Source organism: Eptatretus burgeri, chromosome 21 (assembly GCF_056783735.1).
Source record: "Eptatretus burgeri isolate ZD-2024b chromosome 21, Ebu_testis_v1, whole genome shotgun sequence".
In the NCBI taxonomy this organism is placed as follows: Eukaryota; Metazoa; Chordata; class Myxini; order Myxiniformes; family Myxinidae; genus Eptatretus; species Eptatretus burgeri.
This window is the reverse complement of record NC_140981.1, coordinates 1,588,425-1,610,751: the sequence shown is the minus strand read 5'-3', so window position 1 is coordinate 1,610,751 and position 22,327 is coordinate 1,588,425. Positions and strand designations below refer to the sequence as shown.

Below are 22,327 nucleotides of genomic sequence, written 5' to 3'. Positions count from 1 at the left end.
AGGACAGTGGAGAGATGCGAGGATGGGGGGGGAGATGAGGAGTAGGGCATGGGTATAACAAGGAATAAGTGAGGAGGAGGTTGATTTAAGGAGGTGGATGAATTTGCACTGAAGGTGCAAAAAAAGAGAACAATTAATGATGAAAGATGAACAATCGTTGCAAAATGGGATTTTTTTTTTAATTTGTCGATCAGAGATTCGTTTAAATACATTGTAAGATGGATGGAGTGCAGAAGAATTGACAGAGTGGAGAAAGGAAACGTTGTAACAGATGGAATTTTTAGACACTGGATGAAAGAAAGGTTGAATTGAACACAAGATTTTGAAGAAGAAGAACCGACTGAAGAGGGGAAGTTGAATCATTATAAGAGACTGTTGTTTTGTTGTTGTTGAAGATTAGGGAAGAGGGGGGAAGAGTGAAGGAAAAGTTTGAAGAAAAGGTTGTGAAGGTGTGTGGTGAATACCTTCACAGAGTGGGATTGGCAGGGCAGAGAAAGAAGAAGAAGAGTCGGTACAGGAAGTCACGTGGTTTGGTGGGGTACGAGGTCAGGTATGGGAGCATGTGCCAGAACAGAGCATCGCTGCGTCCACTTTCCACCTGTACTCCAGGGGCCTCCGTGTGGCCATCCCCCAGGCAGATGCCAGGCCCATCCCCATCTCCTCGAGATGATGGTCAACCTGCTGCAACCACGAGTCACGTGGTCAGCCCATTGTCCTCCTCCACTCATGAGACTCCCTCGCTGAGAGAATCTGGTTCGCAGGATCAGCGTCAGGAAAACGAGCCACATGTCCATACAGCCGCAACTGACGCTCACGGACCATGCAGGAAACAAATCTCATCCGAGTCTCTCTCAGCAACCGCTCGTTGGACACAAAATCCGACCAGCGATAGCCAAGGATTCTCCGAAGAGACCTGGTACCAAAGGAATTAAGTCTCCGTACTCCGTCTGAAGGGTACTCGGTGGGAAAGGAAAAAGTTTTTTTTTTGTATTTTTTTATATTTTAAGACATGAAACAGAGGATATAGTTGGGAGGGATAGATGGAGGATGGAGGGAAAAGTGGAGAAAATAGAAACTGATGGTAATGAGGAGGAAATACAAATAAACACGATCTGGCACATCGACGGGGAAACCTCAGGGAAACCTGACATGACAATACCGACGAAAACTCACCAAATGGCACAAGTGTCGAAGTAAACCCGAACTGGGAACACACAGGAAATACGGAGGCAACAAAATAAAGTCAAAACGCGATGAACAACGACCAGAAACTTATCTTTGAGAAAGTAAGCAGAGACCCCTGGAGAGAACCAGCCGTCGCCTCAAAAACCCAAGTTGTGACGTTGGTGGTCGGTCACCATTTATAGGTGGTCGGTCACCATTTATAGGTGGTCGGTCACCATTTACAGGTGGTCGGTCACCATTTACAGGTGGTCGGTCACCATTTATAGGTGGTCGGTCACCATTTATAGGTGGTCGGTCACCATTTACAGGTGGTCGGTCACCATTTACAGGTGGTCGGTCACCATTTATAGGTGGTCGGTCACCATTTACAGGTGGTCGGTCACCATTTATAGGTGACCGGTCATTTCTTATTACCTCGTCGGTTTGCACATCTCTTATTCTTAGTTCTTCCTTTGTGAATATTTTCCCTTGGAGATTCCTGTTTTTCTTTGAGTTCAGTGTTGCCTGATTAAAATTACCTTTATCAGGGCATCATCTTCAGAATATCTGTTCCCAGGAGTTCACACTTCCTTTTCTCGCACCTTTTCGTTTGGAATATCCCAATGCCTATGCCCTATACGAAGGTCCATTTTTCCTTCTTTGTCCAGTGTTTCATTTTTACGCTGATTCTCTCTCCTTGGGTCATCCGATTTATGTGTTCATTTGCTTGTTGTCTTGCTTTCTCAGTTATTTCCTTTATTCTTTCCTGGGTGAAGTATCTTTCCCTCATTGATGTTGTTGAATTGAATTTCGATGATGGAACACCTTCGGCCTTGGCTGACATCTTTGCTTGTCTCAATTGGTTCATGAATCTTTTTTCTCCACCGTTCGTCCCCCATGCTTCGTGCATTGAATACACTTTGCAGTTGAGGATTATTTTCTTCTCCTCTAAGCTCCAGCTCTGTTAATTTATTGTTGTGGTTCTGAAAACCGCATGCCTCTAAGGCAATGGCACCCAACATACAGTGATCCCCAGACAATTATTTCATCAGTATTCGTGCAGTCAGACGTTCCCTTCATGCCTAATGGGTTAACGGGACGAAGTGCGTTGCTTGGGGCTTATACCTTGGTCTAATTATATCTCTTTCTTCTTTTCAATCCTGATTTCATTCCACCCCTTTCCTTTTACTCATGAAACAAATCAAAGTAGGCACCGCACCCAGACAGCCGCCTGTGAATATCATGATGACAAACCCTCCACCTACACTGTACAGGACACGCGTGGCGCACCCTTTCATTCGAATCTGAATATTACAATTATAATTACCTGTCCTCTTTTCAACCCTGATTTACATCCAACCCTTTCCTTCAATCCATGATACAAAGCGAAGCAGGTGCAAATGCACGATAACAGACACGCGCACAGCCCTGTGCTCATGACCACCACACTCTTTGGGACGCGCATGGCGCACATATTCATTCAGGTCTGCGTGCTGATTTACAACGGCGTCTCACCGTCGACCTTCCCTCGCCACCGCAGCCACCAATATCTTCCGCAAACGGCAGAGGTCATCCCGCGCCTCCTCGCATCTCTGCCTCGATGCAGTTGCCACCATGCAGAGGCGTGCTGCACGGCCCAGATCGCTCGAGCCGCGTGGCTTGCGGATGGAACAAGCACATTGACCAGCGCAGAGCGCCTGGGGGTGTCTGAACGGGTACGCGGGACCGACGCAATCCTCGGCCAGTCGACGCAACGCGGCCTGGGAGTTCGGTGCAAGGCAATTCATGTCACGGTGTTCGCTGAAAGTCAATTCTGCGGCTCGGTCATGTTGCCCTTGAAGTGCGAATGGGACCACTTCTGGCCAAAGGAGCTTGGCAGCGCGGGGCCGGGAGCCAATAGGAGCGCACAATTCGGGTGACTACGAATCGCTTCGGGTCGTCACCCCACCCGACACCACGGAGCTTATAAAGGGCGGATCGCGAAGCCGTTCGCTCTCTCGATCTCTGCATTTGCCTGCCTTGCTTGCCACTTCTCCCGCCTTACTCGCCTGCTGACTCTGCCTGTCTCGCCTACTGGCATCAGCCCACTTCGCCCGCCTGCTCCGCCCACTCTCTGGAGAAGCTTCCACGACCCCCGGCACAGTAATTCGCAGGAGACAATGCACTGACTCTCAAGGTGGGATCGCTCAGCAGAGCATACCCCAAAGTGTACTGGGTAACGCAGTCGGCCCACCGCTCAAGGTATATTACGACGCCGTGAGCCCTCATCTCCTCTCCTTCCTTCTGATTATCTCATCTTCAACAGGTGTGTGTGTGTGTGTGTGTGTGTGTGTGTGTGTGTGTGTGTGTGTGTGTGTGTGTGTGTGTGTGTGTGTGTGTGTGTGTGTGTGTGTGTGTGTGTGTGTGTGTGTGTATGTGATGGCACCAGTCCTAGCTAAAGTTAATCCCTCTTTCTTCTCTTGTTTTCCAGAATGACTGTGGCACCTGTTCGTATCTGTGACAAGTGACTGATGAGGAGGGGGCTTATGTGCGTAGCATAAGGATTTCTGCATCGTGACACTGCTTGTATATACGTGCTCTTTGCAAATCATTATAAACAACTTTTTGTCCAAACTGTCTGGTTGTCTGCTTCTATTGGTGAAACATAGTGGAGAGTAGAAGGGAGTTCGTCCCCGTAGTTCCATCATGGGAAGACATGAGCCAGCGTGTCCAACTTCGGCAACGCTCGGCCGTATCTTCATTGTGCTTCAATCCCGTCAAATTTCCAGATTTTTAAACTGTCTGGTTGTCAGAACTAAATTTCGCCAAACTCTCAGAAATAAATCCCTTCAGCAACGTCCATTTCGGCATTCCAGAGTTTCGAATGAAAAACCTCAAAATTCACGTTGGTGTCGTTGGTGTCCGACCCTCCATCCGCCCGAAATGTGTTGGCGCTCATATCTCAAAGGTTATTCATTGAAACGAACTAAAAGTTGGAACATACATCGGACAATACGTCTAATTAATGACTTTCAAAACAAATTCCAGCTTTTGTTGTTGCTTTTTTGATAGTTTTTGCTCATTTGCTTTGAGCTTGAGTTCTGTTCTTGTGCGGTACAAGTATGCAATGGCGGTGTTGTTAGAAGCAGAGATTCCTGCAGCAATCATTGGGAACATGAAGTGCCGCTCCCTTGATATGGGACGGTTTCCCTTGATATGAACTTTTCTCGAGCAATACTTGGTTCCTCCTGAGAACACAAGGGGCGTACAGCACGAACACGACATTTTTTGAATGTGCCGTATTTTCTATTGTCTGGAATTTTGAACAAGCCATGGAATTTTAGATTCTTTTCTATTGTTTGCCGCATGGCATGAACCATATAAAGTGGCCTTTTCTCTGCCCCTGGCATTTTCCTCAAAAAAAAAAATTGAACACTGTTTGAGGTGACGTGTTCTATGAACTCTCCAGTTCTCACCTCTGGCACCGAAGGTGGAGGGAGGTGATGTTTTCACTCCTGTCTGTTTGTTTGTCTGTGAGCAGGATCATCAAATGGTTGTGGATGGATGAGGATGAAACTTTGTTGAAGATCCAGATCCGGATCCGGATACACAGTGGTTCTTCACCGTTGACAGATGTGGCCAAATACGACATGCAGCACGATATCTCAAAACGTTGTGGACGAGTTATGACAAAACGAGGTGGATGAGTTGGGTCGATGACAAGAACAAGCCGGTTAGATTTTGGTTCAGGTCTGAATCCAGATCCGGCGTATCAGTGGGATACAAGATGTAAACTGTTCAGCATGGTGGAGGCATGCGCACCACTGAGTGATGCTCCAGTTTTTATAAAACTTCCTCCTATAGGATAGGGGAAGGCTGATTGATGTTGTCGGGGATGTTTCCCTAATGAGCGCCCCCATTTTTTCATGGGACCCCAGTGTTTGTAAGACACTTTGGAGGACGAAACCATCATTTAGGTTATTTGTGTTTTGTTTTTCCTCCTGCACTCACAATTTTTAACCTTTTTGTTCTGAATTCAGACTTTATCCCTGAATTTTGATGGTCAAGGTCGAATGGCAGTCGAAACAAACACATGTCATCACTGGAGCATAAACCCAGGGTAAGTCATGGGGGATCACCAAGGGTAAGATGGGGGACGCCAGGGAAGGCTTACCTTGGTGATCGCAGGTACCGAGTTGTTATTAATATAATTATCATTATCAACAATAAACTACTGTATAATCATGAAGAATGAGTTTGTGGTTCAAACCTTCGTATGGAGGGAACGAATCATCGACGAACTCGGACTCGACCTTCATTTTCACAACAGGATCTGAAACACAAACAATCCATCAAAACTAAACATCCAGGAACCAAAAGATCTCGGTCCGGAGTGAACGTCACGAACCGGGTCCGGACTCCTCATCCTCGGGTAAACCGACCATGGGCGGTTCCCTCGATGAGAACCTCACGGACCGACCACGTTTCTACTATTGGAGGATCTTGTGGATGACAGGTGTTCACTTTGTGATCGTAGATCTCGAGTTAGTAATATCTAGTTATTAATATTTAGTTATTAATATCTAGTTATTATTATTTTGATGATAACATGAAGAATGAGTTTGTGGTTCAAACCTTCGTATCGAGGGAACGAATCATCGACGAACTCGGACTCGACCTTCACCTTCATAACAGGATCTGAAACACAAACAATCCATGAAGTAAATAATAAACTTTCACGAACCACAAGTTCTCGGTTCGGAGTGAACGTCACGTACCGGGTCCGGACTCCTCATCCTCGGGTGACCCGACCATGGACCCGCGGTTTGAGGGATCATCCTCCCTGACCGACCGTGTTTCCTCCATCGAAGCCGCTCGTGGATCCCAGGGTGTTCGGTTTGTGATCTTCGCCGGAGAGATCTCGGATCATCGTGAATCGTCGTGACCGTCGGAGACCGGAAGGAACACGAGTTCCCTCTCTGAATCGTGTCACGAGAAAAACTACAACACGATTAAAATTCTGAATAATGATGAGATTAATATTACAACTCAGAAGCCAAAACCTGAATAACAATATTAAACGGAGATCCAGGTTCTGGTCACCGACTTCGTGGCAACAGAATCGTCGTTCTGACATCACTTCCGGTTTCCGGGAACGGGGCTTTGGAATGTGCCGAGTCTGTGTCTCATGTTTCGTGTTATTCTGTCCTCACGATGCGGGACTCGGTACAGATAGACAGGGAGATAAACACTGTACCTCACGTTAAACATTCACAATATGGAAATCAAACCAATTCGTGTTTATACACCGCACAGCGTTTAACATTCACAGGATAGAAATCAAACCCATTCGTGTTTATACACCGCACAACGTTTAACATTCACAGGAGAGAAATCAAACCCATTCGTGTTTATACACCGCACAACGTTTAACATTCACAGGATAGAAATCAAACCCATTCGTGTTTATACACCGCACAACGTTTAACATTCACAAGATAGAAATCAAACCCATTCGTGTTTATACACCGTGGAGACGCTGCCCAACCAGCATCTCCGCGGCCCGTGACATCATCGACCTCTCCAGGAGGGACACCATTTACACCTTGACACCATGACGTGGATCCACACGGAGAACAGGGGACACCACAATTAACCAATCACATCAGTCTATTCCAACGATGTGGGAATGTCGAGTATCGCAGCCAATTCCACCCACGTAACCAATTGCTTCTTGCGTGTAGTATACTTCGATTATACTTAATATACCCACAATGAAAATGAGCTTGTGCTTAATGAAGGTGTTTCGTTGTCACAAATTTGTTACTGCGCTGCATCACCGGCTTTGATATAATTCGACGGTGAGTACCTTTACAAAGTCAACTTCGGGAGGCTAACTTGGCGGCCATCTTGAAAAATGGCCGCCATCTTGGATTTTCAAATGGCCAACCAGGCAGATTTGTGCTGCCAAAAGGTAAAAAAAAAAATGGGGGAAGCACGGACATTTTGTTTGCCGATGGACATCAAAGCCGACAGACCGGAGAAAATCACAGAACAGTCGGAAAGCATCTGTAAATTAAAATAAATAAATAAATGAAAAATCCAATGCAGGTGAGCGACCCGAGACAACGGGGAAATAAGGGTCGTTCTTTCTTGCAATGTGTGAGCACACCTCACTAGTGTGTGTGTGTGTGTGTGTGTGTGTGTGTGTGTGTGTGTGTGTGTGTGTGTGTGTGTGTGTGTGTGTGTGTGTGTGTGTGTGTGAATCCTTGTGAGTGCAATGGAAGTGAAACATTACGTTTTTAATCTTGATCCGACTTTCCATCCAATACGGGTTTAGACCCCACGAGAACGGGTCTGTGGGTTTTCACAAACAAAACGAGTCAAACCCGGGAAATCCGGGTCACTTGCCATGTACGTGTGTGCTATAGTCGAATGTACATTAAAGGTAAACAAGGATGTGGTGTATAGACAGAGAGACATTGCTGTGTACCCGTTACTCACCGCACACACCTTCCTCACCGCGAAGTTTGAACCCACCTCTTACCAACAATAACGGAGTCTCACCTTCACAGGTACAGAGAGGAGAACACAGAACGGCAAGCAAGGGGAGAGAGAGAGAGAGAGAGAGAGGGAGAGAGAGAGAGAGAGAGAGAGAGAGAGAGAGAGAGAGAGAGAGAGAGAGAGAGAGAGAGAGAGAGAGAGAGAGAGAGAGAACCACAATGTGAGACAGACCAAGGGAGTAAGAGACACTTGGCGGATTGAAAAGCAGTTGAAGTGGGCGTGGCTTAAAGTGGGCGTGGCTTTGATATACAAATGTTAAATGGTCGTGAACAGTCCCAAATGTACATTAGCAGGTTCAGAGATACTGTTACGGATCTGGAAACCATATGCATTCAAACAAACGGGTCCCAAAGTTCGTTATGCCGTTAAGTACATGTAATGTGAGACAGGTCCCTTCCTTTTGTCTGGTGGGAGAATCAAAAGTGTGCGTTGCGATGTTCTTTTCGCGAGGTTATTACATCTAACAAACCATCTAACGACCATCCAAGGAGCCCTCCAAGGATCATCCAAAAACCATCTAAGACCATCCAACAAACAAACCGACAACACCACTAAACAAGCGCTTCACTTGCCTAACGGTGACTCCCTGTCCGAGGCAGAATCTCTGGCAGTTCCTTCTCGTCTTCCACAAACTTTGTAATTTCTTTTTGACGAGTATGGGCACACCTGGAGTGGGGGCGGGGTTTTCCCCGGCATGGCCGAAACCACACCCAGAAAGGGCGGACCCATGGGAGCCCCGTCCAATCAGGGCAGACAGTGACGTCTGTTCCTCCGATCCCCTGCCCCGTTCGGGGAGGTCCATAAGAGTTACGACGCCATCCACAGTTCAAGTTCGGGGAGAGGAGTTCTGTTGAGAGGAGTTCTGTGGACGAGAGTTCTTGGGGGGGTCGTTCGTCGTGGTTGTTGGGTTGCGCTGGAGTTCGGAGGGTTGCGCTGGAGTTCGGAGGGTTGTGCTGGAGTTTGGAGGGTTGCGCTGGAGTTTGGACGGCTGCGGGGGTCTTTTAATAAATCCTCTGGGTGTGCGTCTGAGTGTATGGGCCCGCCTTGTAAGTAGAAACTGTTTAAGTGTTTATTCCATCATTGTAAATTCTTGCTTGCATTTCCGTGATAAGTCTTGCCCTGTGTCTTCTTAATTTTAAATAAATTACCATTATTAGAAATGTTCCCAGTTCGTTTCCGTCCTTTCTTTCATTGGTCCAGCATGGTTCGGATCTGAGTTTTAGCCGGGTTTTTATTCCCGATAATCCGTTCATCCCAGCCGGCACAGCTTTGGCAGTTCCGCTCGACTGGACCCGAACTGGAGTTGGTGGTCGGTAGTTGGAACTCTACCGCAGTCGGTAGAGTGACCCGGTTCGGATCAAGACCTGCCGAGGGCATGGTTCCCTGGTAGTCAAAATCGCGTAGTTAATTTGTTAAATTGGTTCTAGACAAAAAGACCCTCAGCTACGCGGTTGAGATATTGGCGTCCACGGTCGGTTCAGCAACCCACCGGCTCACGGAGTTATCCGAGAGCGACGGCCTACAATTCCGGGGAGTCTGGTGTAGACGACTTAGCTTTCCCCACCCAGTGGTCGTTCTCACCTCCGTCCCCCGGCCCACAACAATACGTTTGTTTGGGGTCCTTCCCCTTATATTAACTCGTAACTTCCCATTTATTGATCTTTCTGCGCCTCTTCGTCATACCCACACCCTTTTCCAGACACCAACCCCCAAGCTCGAAACAATACAATGCATGCAGGAATGCATTGCATCCTGTGTAATGGCCACTCAATTGCCAAATTAAGAAACCGTATTACGACATATTATGACATAAATACACCTTTACAATCACTGTAGCAAAATGTACTGTACTCATCCAAGCTTGGAGGAAAATAGAGAAGACAAAGAGCAATCAGAGAGTGCAGAGCATCCAGGATTGCTTTTGTGTGGTGTATTTGGTGTAGTGTTTGTGTACTGGTGTGTTACGTCATTAATAAGAGACATAACTAGAACTGCCACGTTATTACTGCTGGCAGTGATGACCGGGTACCAAGACTTCCAGCTTTGACACAACCATACTTTGATTGGACACCTGACCCTGACCCATGGCGTTTTTTAAAATTATTATTCAATTGAATTCATAATGGGATTAAAATAAATTTAATTCAAATCAAATGGAAGACCAAATAGGTACAGTCCTGCGTTGGACTTATCAGAAGGAACCCGAACAAGCGAAAAGCAAAGATGAAGTCATCAGGAGGAACCTGGATAGGATTCGCATTTCAGGTGCTACTCCTCGACCCATCCAGGCACAACCAAGTGAGCCTCATTTAAAAAAAAATCAAGAAATTAAATAATGCTGGCTGCCAGACCATGCGTCCGATCAAATTGAAATTTAAAAAATTTATTCCCCATCACGACTCGATCATAATTTTGAGATTTCATGTCGATTGAGTAAGCGGTTCCAGAGAAACCATTATTTAATATTTTCTTCAATCCAATATGGCTGCCAAACATGTGACCTATGACGTCTTCTGGGAACCTTTTGTTCCTCATGGATAGGCGGTCATAAGTGTAAAGTTTCGCCTCGATCTGTTGAGCCACTTTAGAGAAGAAGACTTTTGAAGATTTTTTTTTAATAAACAATATGGCTGCCGAATCACGTGACCGATGACATCATCAATGTTTATCTGTGGACAATTTTATCCCTCAATGACCCTCAAAATTTTTCATACTGATCAGATGTGGCGTTCCAAATATGCAATGATGACGTCATAACGAAAGCACCGATGACATCATCAAAAAAACCACACTTATTCCACATGAACAGTACTTGTTTCAATTGTTGTTTTTTTGGTGCGGTTTCAGAGATACAGATGTCCAAAGTTTTCTCGTTTTCCCAACATGGCTGTCACACCACGTGACCTGTGACATCATTAATTATTACCAGAACATTCCACATGAGCAGTCGCACCTCTGGAGAAAATTTTGTCTCAATCCGACAAGTAGTTGTGGAGAAAAACACAAAAGTTCTGTGCGGACAAACAGACAGATGAACAAGCGGACCCAAATGCAACAACTTCTCCTTCAGTGAGGGTAATGACATAAAGTATCAAAAACAACAGATTAGATATAAAATAAAAAAATTCTCAACATGAATAACCGTGCTGTTTAACCCTCCGGGGATCTTTTCCTGGCTGAGGGTTAATGAAAAGCCATCACCGCCGCGCCTCAGCACAGAGCGCCATTTCCTGTGTGTTTTGTTTCTCACGGCGATGGCCCCGCTTCACACAGGAGCGATAAAGTGCTTCATCGGCTTTTATTATACCCTCTTGAACCAAAATGGAAGAATTTCAGACTGAATTCCCCAAAAACTGACTGACAAATGTCGTCGCCTGGATGGCGCACGCACAAAAGTGCTTTTTCACAAATCAATGTCTGAACTGTTCACGTTCTTCTTGCATGCATGTTGTAACATGCTGGTTACCAAAGTCAGGATTATCAATAAATTGATCTTCCAAGGGTAATACATTCACCCAAACCATCGGCGTGGTACGATGGCGGGACCACGAGGCACACCACATCTCTTCATGAGATAAATAATTTATCATCGGCATGAGAACAGGGTCCAAAATGTCAGACACAATCAGCACAATTATTATTAAACACAATAATTATTAAACTAGAGCAGCACTCGGTAGAGTGCATACCTCAGGCAGGCTGAACAGTTTACGGCAGTTCCTTTAAAAACAACTTGCATTCTCCTCCTGCAAGGCAAATCCAACCGGAGGCAACCTCAGATCATTCCACAAAGCCCCCCGCCAACTGCGTCTACCCTCACGAGAACCAGAAAACAACGTCTGTCGAATCTCGAGAATGAACTTCCAAACTTGTCTCTTTATGTTGCATTCAAGACCCCATATTATTCCTAATCTTCATCAACGATCTCACTGACTCTCTGGAAAATCCTCTTTATCTCTTTGCTGTTGATGCCACTTTCTATCTTGACCTCTCTCTCATCCCACTGGCAGACAGGCAGCAGCATCTTCCCTCTCCTCAGGCCTTGACAAAATCACAAACTGGTCAAACACTTGGAACATGTCTTTCAATCTTGAGATATCTCACACACTCACTCTCTCCCTCTCAAAAAGGACCGCACCGCAAACCCTTCCATCAACTTTCTCAACAACCCTCTCATAGAGGTTCAGTTACTCAAACTCTTGGGTCTCACTCTCAGCCATGATCTCTCTTGGGTAAGCCACATTTCAAAATTGCCCTCCAAAGCAAGATGCCGACTGGGCATCCTCCATTGTGCAAAGTCCTTCCTTGGCATACCTGAGCTCCTGTCCACCGACATGGCTTTCACTCGCAGCTCGATGGAGTGAATACTGCTCTCCCCTTTGGGCTGGATCCCCTGCTTCACATTTTGCTCAGCTTGATGCCGTGGAAACAAAGGCCTTCAATATTACTGGAATCTCCGGCGATGAAGGATCTATGGGCCGATAGCTTCACCATCACTGACAGGTCGGTGGTCTCTCTGTCGTCTTCCGCCTCATTTCTGGACTTGCACCCTCCGCCTTCTCCGTGCTTTGTCCCCTCCAGGTATAAACTGCCGAAATCCAGAACCACTGTCCACATGCACTCATTTATTCCTCTTTTTTTCCTCCTTTGCATTCTCCCCTACCCCTCATTCATTACCTGCATCCCTTGTTTGTCCGTCTAATAACAAATAACAAGAAGAAGAAAAAAAACAAAAAACAATGCTCCAACATTCACGGCATTAAAGCGTCAACGGTAAGGAACCCCCGCAGATCGCTAAAATGCATGAAAGTGAAGGATATCATCTTTCGTTTCTTCCTCAAGCTTGCTCTTTTGTTCAACAGGTTTTTTTTTTCCTTCAATCATTGTTCTTCATGGATGGATGATCTGATAATGACATAAGCAACATACAATTATATTTTTTTCCAGCATCTGATCTGATAGACACGTGTTCCATTATATGTCCCTTTGTGAATTCAACCAAAGCTACAAGAAACCTTTGTGAGAAATAACTTCTTGACAAACTTTGGGTCAACCTCGATCTCCTGCTCACAGACAAACAAATAAACGAACAAGATGTCATGCACATCACGTGACTTGCGAAATCCAAATAGACAATGGTTGCCATGGAAACAGCAATTTGGTAATTCGGAAAATTTGACCTGTCGAGTGTTTTACATGATGAAATGTTGTGCGTAATACATTTGGTTGATACATCTTGTAATTGTGGCCTCATGGGTGCTTTACATGTTTTGGATGGCATTGACCTCGACCTTTGATTAATTCTGACCAGACTTTACACACGTACACCCCACATGCTTACAAATAAGTGGTGTAAGTTTAAATCTGATGTGTTGAAAAATTCCTGGGGTTTGGCAAGAGTAAGATCACAAGAATATCCCATTTGATTATAATGTGGTGAAATTGTTGTCACGCTCGTGGACGTGGTTGCCCGTTTTCTCGTTGCCACGTGGGACGTTTTTCTATTCCACCAACTAAGATGAACAGAGCCTGACAAAAACAGAGAAATTAATTAATTAATTTTGCACCCTCTTCGCTTAGTACCAGAGGTGGTTTACCAACGGAGGGCCTTTTGATTTTGACTGGTGAACCTCAAGTGTAATTTCAGAAGACCCTCAGACAGAAAATATAATGAGGTTTATGGAGTCTTCAGGGACTCAGGGTCTCAAAGCATCCTTGGGGTCTTCAGGTTATGAAGGATCTTTCTGGTCTTAAGAGCTGTTGGAGTCTAAAGGGTCTTTGAGGGTCTTAAAGGACTTATTGGTCTTTATGGTCTAAAGGGTGTTCAGGGTCTTTGGGTTATAAAGGGTTTAAAAGATATTTGGGGTCTTCGGGTTATAAAGGGCCGAAAGGGTCTCAGGAGTCTAAAGGTTCTTGGGGGGTTTAGGGGTCTAAAGGGTCTCAAGGTTCCAAAGGGTCTTTGGGGTCGAAAGGGTGTGCAGGTTTAAAGGATATAAAGGGTCTTAAAAGGTCTAAAGTGTATACAAGCTTTAAAACAGTCTAAAATGCTCAGGGGTCAAAAAGGTGTAAGGGCTCTCAAGATCTACATGTCTAAAAGGTATGTTCCAATAGTTCGTAATTAATAGAACTAATTAATAGACGTGGTCAATGTCCAATAATAAGTAATTAATAGCCATACTCATGGTCCAACTCATGTATAAACATTACATAATTAATAGACATACTCACAGGGTTAACCAAGACTCCACCTCAACGAGGGTTCACCGTCGACCCGTGTTTTTTTCAGTTTTATATACAGTACTAGCAGAGTATGCACCCTCTGGGTGGGTCGAGTTTATGCATTACTTTCTGACAGGATGGTCTGTGTTTAGCAAGATGTTTGCGAAAAGGTTTGACATGGTCTCAAGGTCTGAAGGGTACGTTCCAACCGCAGTTAGGGTATCAGGAGTCAAAAGGGTCTCATCTCTCAGGCATGTAAAAGGGGTCTAAAAAGGTCGAAATGGTCTAAAGCTTTAAATCAGGGGTTCCCAAACCCAGGGTCGTGACCCAAACTTGAAGGACCCTGCTCAAATTCCGGTGTTTGAAGGGGGGGGTTCACGTTGAACGACAATTTAAATCAGAGGTACCAGTACCATTTTTGTCGTGAGGCTAATGTGATTTCAAATGTTGGTTCGTGGCCAAAAAGGTTTGGGAACTACTCTCAATGGTCAAGGGTCCAAGCTGTCTAACATGTCTGAAGGGTGTAAGGGTCTAAAGGGTCTGAAGGGAGTCGGGGGACTTAAGGGGTATAATAGTGTAAAGGGTCTATGGGGTCAAAAGTTTCTCAGGGTCCAAAGGGTGCAAAAGGTCTACAGGTGTCTAAAGTATTGAAAGGGTATTGAAGGTAAAAGTGGTTTTTGGGGTATATAGGGGTCTTCGGATATTTGGGATCATTAGGATCTTGGGGAACTTAGGGTCTCAATGGTCATGGGGGTGTCTTATAATTATTAAGGGTTTTGGGGGCTTTGAGGGATCATAGGGTATTAGGGGGTCTTAATGGTGTTGGGGGTCTCAATAGGACTACAGGAAAAGAAGGATCTCAGGGGTCGAAAGGATGTAAATGTCTTACTGCGTCTGAAGGCTCTTAAAGGGTTTTCAAAGGTCTAAGGGGTCTCAGCAGTCTAAAGGGTCGAAAGGTTTCAAAGGTACGTTGCAACAGTACGTAATTGATAGACGTAGTAAGGGTGCAAATGAAATTCAAAAAGTACGTAATTAAGAGACATACGACGAAGCTTCACGGCTTCACAGCTTCCCTCACGTCTTCACCGTGTTTTCCGTTTTTATACACAGTCCAAGTATAAAAGCCGAGCTGTTCGGGTTCAGGTAAAAGGCAAAAATGGCGGGTTGGAATTATTTTATTCGAAATATTCAGAGACTGGAAGTTGTGATGTTTTCGAGCAAGAAAAAGCGTTATTTTTAAACACTGCACGTGCAAATGTTACCCTATTTTCGTTATCTTCTGGGACCTTTCATTTCGAAGGTACCAAAGCCTGAAGCCTCGGCCTAGTGACAGGTGTGCTTATATTTTCTTTATGAGACATCGCACGTGTGTAAATGAACACTCGTTTTACTCTGCGCACGTTACACATCACGTACTGCGAATTTCACCTCCCCACGCCTTTTATTAATTGCTATTTTAAAAACGCTTCTGTACACCGCCATCGAGGCCCGGTTTCAAGTCACCGTCTACATTTCCAAAAGAAGAGACACATTACCCTCGAATGGAAAATGTTTTTCGAGTTTTTTTTTTAATCCTGAAAAAAAAATAGACTGCAGTGAACACATAGCCGTGTTAAAAGATCGACTCAAACCCTTCCCAAATCGTCCTTTTGATGGGGGACAGAAACACACGAACAAATACGCAAACACAATGTGTTTTATATGGTAAGATATACGAGCGTGGATGGGCTCGCTCTGCTCATCTCTCCACACGTCGTCACAGATATTTACGTCACAGATCTGCTGTGTCGTCATGGTTTACACCAATAAATCATCCAAACATTTATTTTGCGCAAATTTATTTGGAATATTGGTGATGTATTTATTTGTAATATAAAAAGGTCCAAGTGGTCAAAAGCTCTCAATGACCAAGGGTAGAAGCTGTCTGTCTGAAGGGTGGAAGGGGTCTAAATGGTGTTAAGATCTCAGCAGTCTAAAAGGACTTAAGGGGTGTAAATGTCTAAAGGTTCTTGGGGTAAAAAGGGTGTAAAATATCTCAAGGGTGAAGGGATCTAAAGGTGTCTAAAGTGTTGAAAAGGTCTTAAAAGTAAGACCTCGAAGTCTTACCTTCTTTTGGGTCATCTGGGTCTTTTTAGTCCTCAGACACTTGCAGGTCTTTGGGGTCTTAAGAGTCTTCGGGATCTTGAAGAGTCTAAAATGGTGAAAGGGTCAAAGGTCAGCATTTCCCACGACAATTCTTTCTCCCAGTCTGACATTCCTTTAACTCAGCGCAGCCCCACAGCACGATCGAGTCGAAGACCGCCAGGACACGGCACGAGTGCCTGCTTTTTAAACACAGCACAAACTTGTTTCGTTGAAGTTGCCTTTTGCCACAGTACATACCTTACCACCATTTCCAATAACGTGGAGTTATATTATTGATCCGTAACACTTGGCAAATCTTAACTCCTCTCCACCTTCAAGGCTTTAATCCGCAGCTTGATAGGAGTACTGTTCTCCCCTCTGGGTGGCTCCTCTGCCTCACGTCTTGCTTCGCTTGACGTCGTGGAAACCAAGGACTTCAAGATCATTGGAATCTCCTGCGCTGAAGCTGAGTTTAAGGGCTTATCACTTCGCCATCGCAGACTGGTCGGTGGTCTCTCTGTCTTCCTCCGCCTCCTTCCTGGTCTTGCACCCTCTTCACTCTCCTTGCTTTGTCTCCCCAAGGTTTCTATGCAGGATGCACGTGGTCCACTCGCAACCCCCTCCGAGGTAAACTGCCGAAATCCCGAATCACTGCTCACCTCCACTCATTTTATTCCTCTTTCTTCACCCACCTGTGGAACCACCTTGCACACTCTCTTCAATCTCATTCTTCCCTTCAGGTCTTCAAGACAGCTGTTCACCCCACCCTTCCAAAATGTTGCTTCTGTTTGCATCTCGGCCACCCCTTACGTTATCTCCTGTCAGTCTCCATCTATTTCCTCCCTCGCTCTTGCATTTCCCCCCTTCTCTTTCTGCTGTTCATTTTGTTATGTTGTGTCCTTATCCGTTTTGTGTTCTCGGTCTTCCACAAGCCTTGACCGTGCATATCCAAAAACGCAGATATTTTTAGATATTGACTTGTCTGTCTGGGAAAAAGTATAGAAATAGGGAAATAGGTATCTGGAAGTAGTAGGGAGTTGGTGGAAAGATGGAGCACTAAGATGTCAGCATGTTTGTGCAGGCTTAATGGGGCCTAACCTTGTGATGTTGAAGTTCCTTGTGATGAATGAATGATCGAAGTCAATGACGCAAGAATTGCGTCGTTAAAAAAGGTCCATATTTTTTTTCCAGACATGAATGATGAGAGGGATCAATCTTCACATCAATCTTCTCCGTCTCAGTGTGGAAACGTTGTCGCAGCTTTTCCTTTGCAACTTTCCTTTGCAAAACTCCTCCTTTGCTTTTACCAGTTCCTGTAACTTTCTCTGCAGAGCGATGTGTCTGCAGAAGAGAATGAACACAAGAATAATGTGGATAGATCACAAAGATTTTACTTCACAGACTTCATCAAATCATTTCCTAGAAATTTATCTGAAACAATTTTGCTCCTTCAGGTCCTACACTTATTGACTGATACAGACTAGGTAGGGATTAGTGCTGAGTGAAATTTATCCTATCTCAATATGTGCTCGTGTCCAGCAATTTCTGCAAATTTCTATCTTCCATTGAAGTTTCTATTTGATTGTTTATTGTCTTTTAATCTGAAAGCCGAACACCTGCTGATCTTCAGTGTGGATCAGGAAGTAGTGGGGCGTTATTCTTTTTGATGATGAGATCGGTTTTGTCAAATGGAATCGTCACTGAAAGATTATAATTAATCTTTTTATTTTTTTCAGAAATAGCAAAGATTAGCACGGTATCAGTAAACAACATTTCCAACCAGGTCGGTAATGAGTCGGACCGGCTCTTTCTTGCAACATCAGGTTTACCTATGTCGATGCAATTTCTCCAAAATTAGCAAAATGGGCTTGATGGTGATAAAACCAAGAATTAAATGTTGTCAATTAAACTTGATATTAAAATGAATGTATTGTGAGAAATCTGTAATGGAAAATGTACTCAATTATGGTATTATCCTCTGTGCTTGAACATGTACCTATTTTAATTTCAATTTACATGATCATATCTTCCCTCTGTATTGCAGGATGATCGACCTGTCTCGTAAAAATGTTCAAAACAGGCTGACCTTTAAAATTGTTTTTAAAACACTTTTTAATTAAACTTTAATTGCCTATCATTTAAATCTATCCTGCTTACTCAGGGATTTTTTTTTATGAATGAGAGATATGAGGCACCAGCAAACTTGATTGAAGATATTATTTTAGCTCAACTGGAATGTTGGTCTGAGGAAATGTCCAGATGTATTCACTCAATTCTGATTGCTTCAAGATAGTGTATATTTACCCAGCCTGTTAAAAGCGGACTGACTTTTAACCTACATACCATAGGAATCCATTGATGTACCCAAAGGGCTGCAGTCTTGACGTCATTCTGTGCCGGGAGAGAATCTACGCATCTGGGTTTGAAATATATGCTACAATCCTTCACCAAATCAATCTGGCTGCTGCACGAAGGTTGAAAATGATCTCCACCTGAGAATACCAAGACCCGACCACTGCGGCGCCAGCGTTTGGAAATGAAAAAGAGCTACGTCTCACTGAACACTATATAAAGTACTTAAATTTTCATGTGTTTCAGAATCTGGAGGAAGACTGTGTTATTTCCTCTAGATTACTCCAAATGCGCATATGAATGTTGTTGTTGTTCATCTTTCGGCTGCTCCCGTTAGGGGTCGCCACAGCGGATCATCCGTTATGATCCGCATTCTGATTTGGCACAGGTTTTACGCCGGATGCCCTTCCTGACGCAACCCTGGTCGCCTCTTACGACACAGGGAACAGGATTTGGGTTTCGCCATGATTCCGGGCTGCTCTACACCCTGCCGAGTGCAGAGTCCCCGTCCTCAAGCGATCCTCCAACCCAAGCCTCCGAGTCGCCGGATTACAGGCGCACGCCACTACGCCCGGTAAATGCGCATATGAATGTGTATGTTTGTTAAAGAAATATTTCAAATGTACAGGTGGACTTAAGAATTTCTTCTACACCTAAAACAGTGTAAAACCAATATTTCTGGAGTCAACCTTTGTCACAAGGAAAAGGATTTTATTATCAAGCAAAAGGACATTTTTTGCATCGAAGATCAAGGCAAGAGGGGGTAAAATGGGAACCGACTGATAGCAGGGCCACAATTAGTGTCAACAAGCTGGGGAATAAAGAAACAGGCAAAGAGGAGGGGGGGGGGAAACACCCTGTAATTAATAGGGTTGAGTTCGTTTGGGTCAGAAAAGATAGTGGGATGAAAATTTGGTCACCTTGCAAGGAAAGGACGTTTGATCAAAATTGTTAAAAATATGTCTGGAACCAAAAAAAAAAAAAATTGCAGTACTCACTTATGTGATCACCGATGGGATGGCAAGATATCTCAGAGCTGCCTAATCTTAATCGACCCAGCGATAAACTACCTTGCTGGTGATTCGCATGCAGAGCGACGTATTAACGTGTGCACTCTCCTTCGGATGGACAGCAAGCCGGGGGGATCAATCTGCCGGCACTGGTCATTGGTGAACATTAAACATCGCACGGTGTCTCACGCAACCTCGGGGAATTAGCACAGGGAGCCTGACCAAATTTCAAATTCCTGCCACAACTGAACGCCAGACTTGGCAACCCAGTTCCAGAAATATTTGTGCTCGAATCTCTTCTCCCAGCCGATCCCACAAGGCAGAAATAATTGAGACCATTAAAGAATAAGAAAAACAACGTGAGCCTCTACGTTACGTGGCAATCCTTTCTTGGCAAACGGGGAGTCCGTAAAATACACCTGCTGGTCTTCCCCACATCTCTTATTTCCCCAAGGTTTCAATTCATAGATATCCAGGTGTGGACCAGGGTAGTTCCAAATGAATCGTCCACCAAACGTCTGATAGACGGTTGACATTTTTGAGAAGGTAGGAATTGGTAAGTTGGCCGGGATACTACTTGCCCAACAGACAACTCTTCGCAAGACTGCAAACGATACCTTGAGATATAAAAGGTGAGGACAAACAGTCAAGACAGTCGGTTCGACGTCCCCCGTCTGAAGGAGGTGCACGGTGAAACGTCCGAAAGCATGACCACTACATGGCAATGATTGATTAGATCTAATTTAATGTTGAGGCCAACTGATGACTGTGCAAACAAGCTGAAAACTGAACTGTCGTGTTTGTCAAGCAGAAATAAAAACTAGACAGGAATTGTTCAAACAATAGCTCCAGAAAGAAGTTTTATTTACCTGCTTTGAGTTTCTCTAAAGCGTTTGATGGTCTCCAAGAGCAAATGGACAATCTTGGGCTGTTCTCCGAGGAGATTGGTTTTTGTCAGCTTGGGCCTCCGCACCTTCATATACAGGTTTAAGATCTCTTGATGAAAGTCACTCCGAGTGACGAGATCCTGAGTGTGACAAAGGACGCATGATTAGTTTTGTCATGACATCAAAATGAATGACGCAAGAGATTGCTCGTGCAGTTCACAGCGACATTAGTTTTGAAAATGGATGTAACTCGGTTCATCGATGTGCTTGTAATTATCAAGGTATATGATGCAATTTCCATGAACCAAGTTCCCATTTCATTCATGGACAAGGCTCCTCTGGAGGTGAATCCATGTCTCAAAATGCAAAAGGAGAAGAGCAAGAAGAACTCTCTTGAAGAAGTTCAGGCACTCAAACATTTTGGGCTTCATTCTTTACTGGGCAAACAACACTTCAAAGTTAGCCTCAAAATCCAGCCGCCGACTGGGTATCCTCCTTCGTGCAAAGGCCTCCCTTGGCACACCTGATGAACTCTTATCTACCTACAAGGCCTTCCTCTGCAGATGGATAAACTACTCGGAGCGCTGACGCTCCTGCCCTGATACCTTGCTGAGCTTGACGCAGTGGACACCAAGGCCTCCACGATCAATGGAATCTTCTGCGATGAACCTGAATCGATGGATCGATCACTTTCAAAACGCAGACATGTCGGTGGTCTATGTCTTCCACCACCTCCATTCTGGATTTGTACCCTCTACCCATTGCGTGTTCAGTCCTCCCACTTTGTTCTCCAATTGTCTGCATCACATGTGCGGTCTGCCCGCAACCCCCTTCTGGTAAAACTCCCAAAATCCAGAATCACAGCTCACCTCCACTCATTCATCCTCTTCCCCTCCCTGTGGAACCAAACTTCTTCAGTCTCTCATCCTTCCCTTCAGGTCTTCAAGACAGATATTCACTACAGTCTCACATGAGCCCAATCTACCCCCCACCCCTCTCCCAGATACCACAATTTTTCTTTACCCTCATTACCCCCTCCCCTCCAAAGCCAACCTCTTTCCAAGTTTCAGGTTTTTCCTTCCTGAGAGTTTATGGCTGTGTCTCTATTGTCCATCCTGTGTGTCCTCCCCGAGCCCTCATTCTTCCCCACATCTCATATTTCTCCAAGCCTCCATTTTGTCCATCATCCTTGAAGTTGTTGTGTCTCTCCCAGCCCTCCTCCTGGTCCTTTTGCTCTGTTCTGTCCCGATCCATTTCATTTTGTCAAAAAAGACAAAATCACAGTTTATCATCTGATGCAGTCGTGCATTCCTTCCTTCCACGTAGCCCTCCTGTAACGTACACCTGCTGAGCGGAGTTGTGAACACGGAGCCCACCTGTAACGTTCACCTACTGGAGAGCGGGGTCGTGAATAGCGGTCCCTTTTTCACGGCCAATGAGAAATGAAGCAAAATTTTTCTGGTTCTGAATTTCAGTTCAAAACAAACAACATCAAGAAACAATTTCTGCTCTATTTCAAGCCCTGAAACATGAATTCGAACAAAAAGCAAACCTTCAAACTTGTGTGTATTCATACCTGAAACACAACATCACATTTCTTCGAAAACTCATTCAATTCATCCTTCTTCTTCTGAAGAGTCAACTTTTGCTGTTTTTTCTTCTGATCCATGTTTTCCTGGAAGACCATAACGCAGCATTCAATGAACATTCATGATATTATATTTGTAATGTACAACATATATATATATATATATATATATATATATATATATATATATATATATATATATATATATATATATATATATATATATATATATATATATAATGCTCATAGTGAGTTTGTGTGTTTGTGAGACATTACCTCAGTTCTCATGATGACCATATTGGCGATCATGTTGTTCATGACCACGTGTCCCACGATGTAAAAAATCACAATGAAGATGATCACCTGCTCGTCGGTTGTGTACGGATCTTTCTTACTCATAGATTCCTTAACGTCAGTCCATGAATCCATCTGCAGGAACA

The 22,327-nt window shown here is 44.5% G+C and overlaps 3 protein-coding genes across 10 annotated transcripts in view; 1 reads left to right on the top strand and 2 right to left on the bottom strand.

The window, feature by feature from the left end:
- Positions 1–3,777, top strand: part of LOC147008144 (uncharacterized) — a 36,319-nt gene extending 32,542 nt beyond the window's left edge. For all 7 annotated transcript variants that reach the window (XM_085865474.1, XM_085865470.1, XM_085865472.1 and 4 more), the window contains one exon: positions 3,635–3,777. The gene's annotated coding sequence lies outside the window, so the exon portion shown is untranslated. The remainder of the gene's footprint in view (positions 1–3,634) is intronic.
- Positions 201–20,382, bottom strand: LOC147008143 (uncharacterized). Of its 2 annotated transcripts, XM_085865520.1 has the most exons (8): positions 20,282–20,382; positions 17,149–17,391; positions 16,033–16,117; positions 6,251–12,612; positions 5,922–6,122; positions 5,779–5,841; positions 5,414–5,476; positions 201–947 (listed from the first exon to the last, which is right to left on the bottom strand). In XM_085865520.1, exons 5-8 carry the CDS (start codon positions 6,007–6,009, stop codon positions 703–705), a joined length of 459 nt encoding a protein of 152 aa, XP_085721646.1. In that variant the 5' UTR covers positions 6,010–6,122; positions 6,251–12,612; positions 16,033–16,117; positions 17,149–17,391; positions 20,282–20,382; the 3' UTR covers positions 201–702. The 2 variants fall into 2 exon arrangements, with proteins under 2 accessions (XP_085721646.1, XP_085721644.1); XM_085865518.1 differs by having other exon boundaries at positions 5,922–12,612.
- The window catches only part of LOC147008142 (uncharacterized), a 33,794-nt gene continuing 31,525 nt past the window's right edge, over positions 20,059–22,327 (bottom strand). Inside the window, exons 5-10 of the mRNA XM_085865640.1 lie at positions 22,164–22,316; positions 21,876–21,974; positions 21,693–21,763; positions 20,905–20,968; positions 20,282–20,439; positions 20,059–20,086 (exon numbers count right to left, since the gene is read on the bottom strand). Of these exons, the coding sequence (XP_085721766.1) occupies positions 20,059–20,086; positions 20,282–20,439; positions 20,905–20,968; positions 21,693–21,763; positions 21,876–21,974; positions 22,164–22,316 (573 nt within the window). The remainder of the gene's footprint in view (positions 20,087–20,281; positions 20,440–20,904; positions 20,969–21,692; positions 21,764–21,875; positions 21,975–22,163; positions 22,317–22,327) is intronic.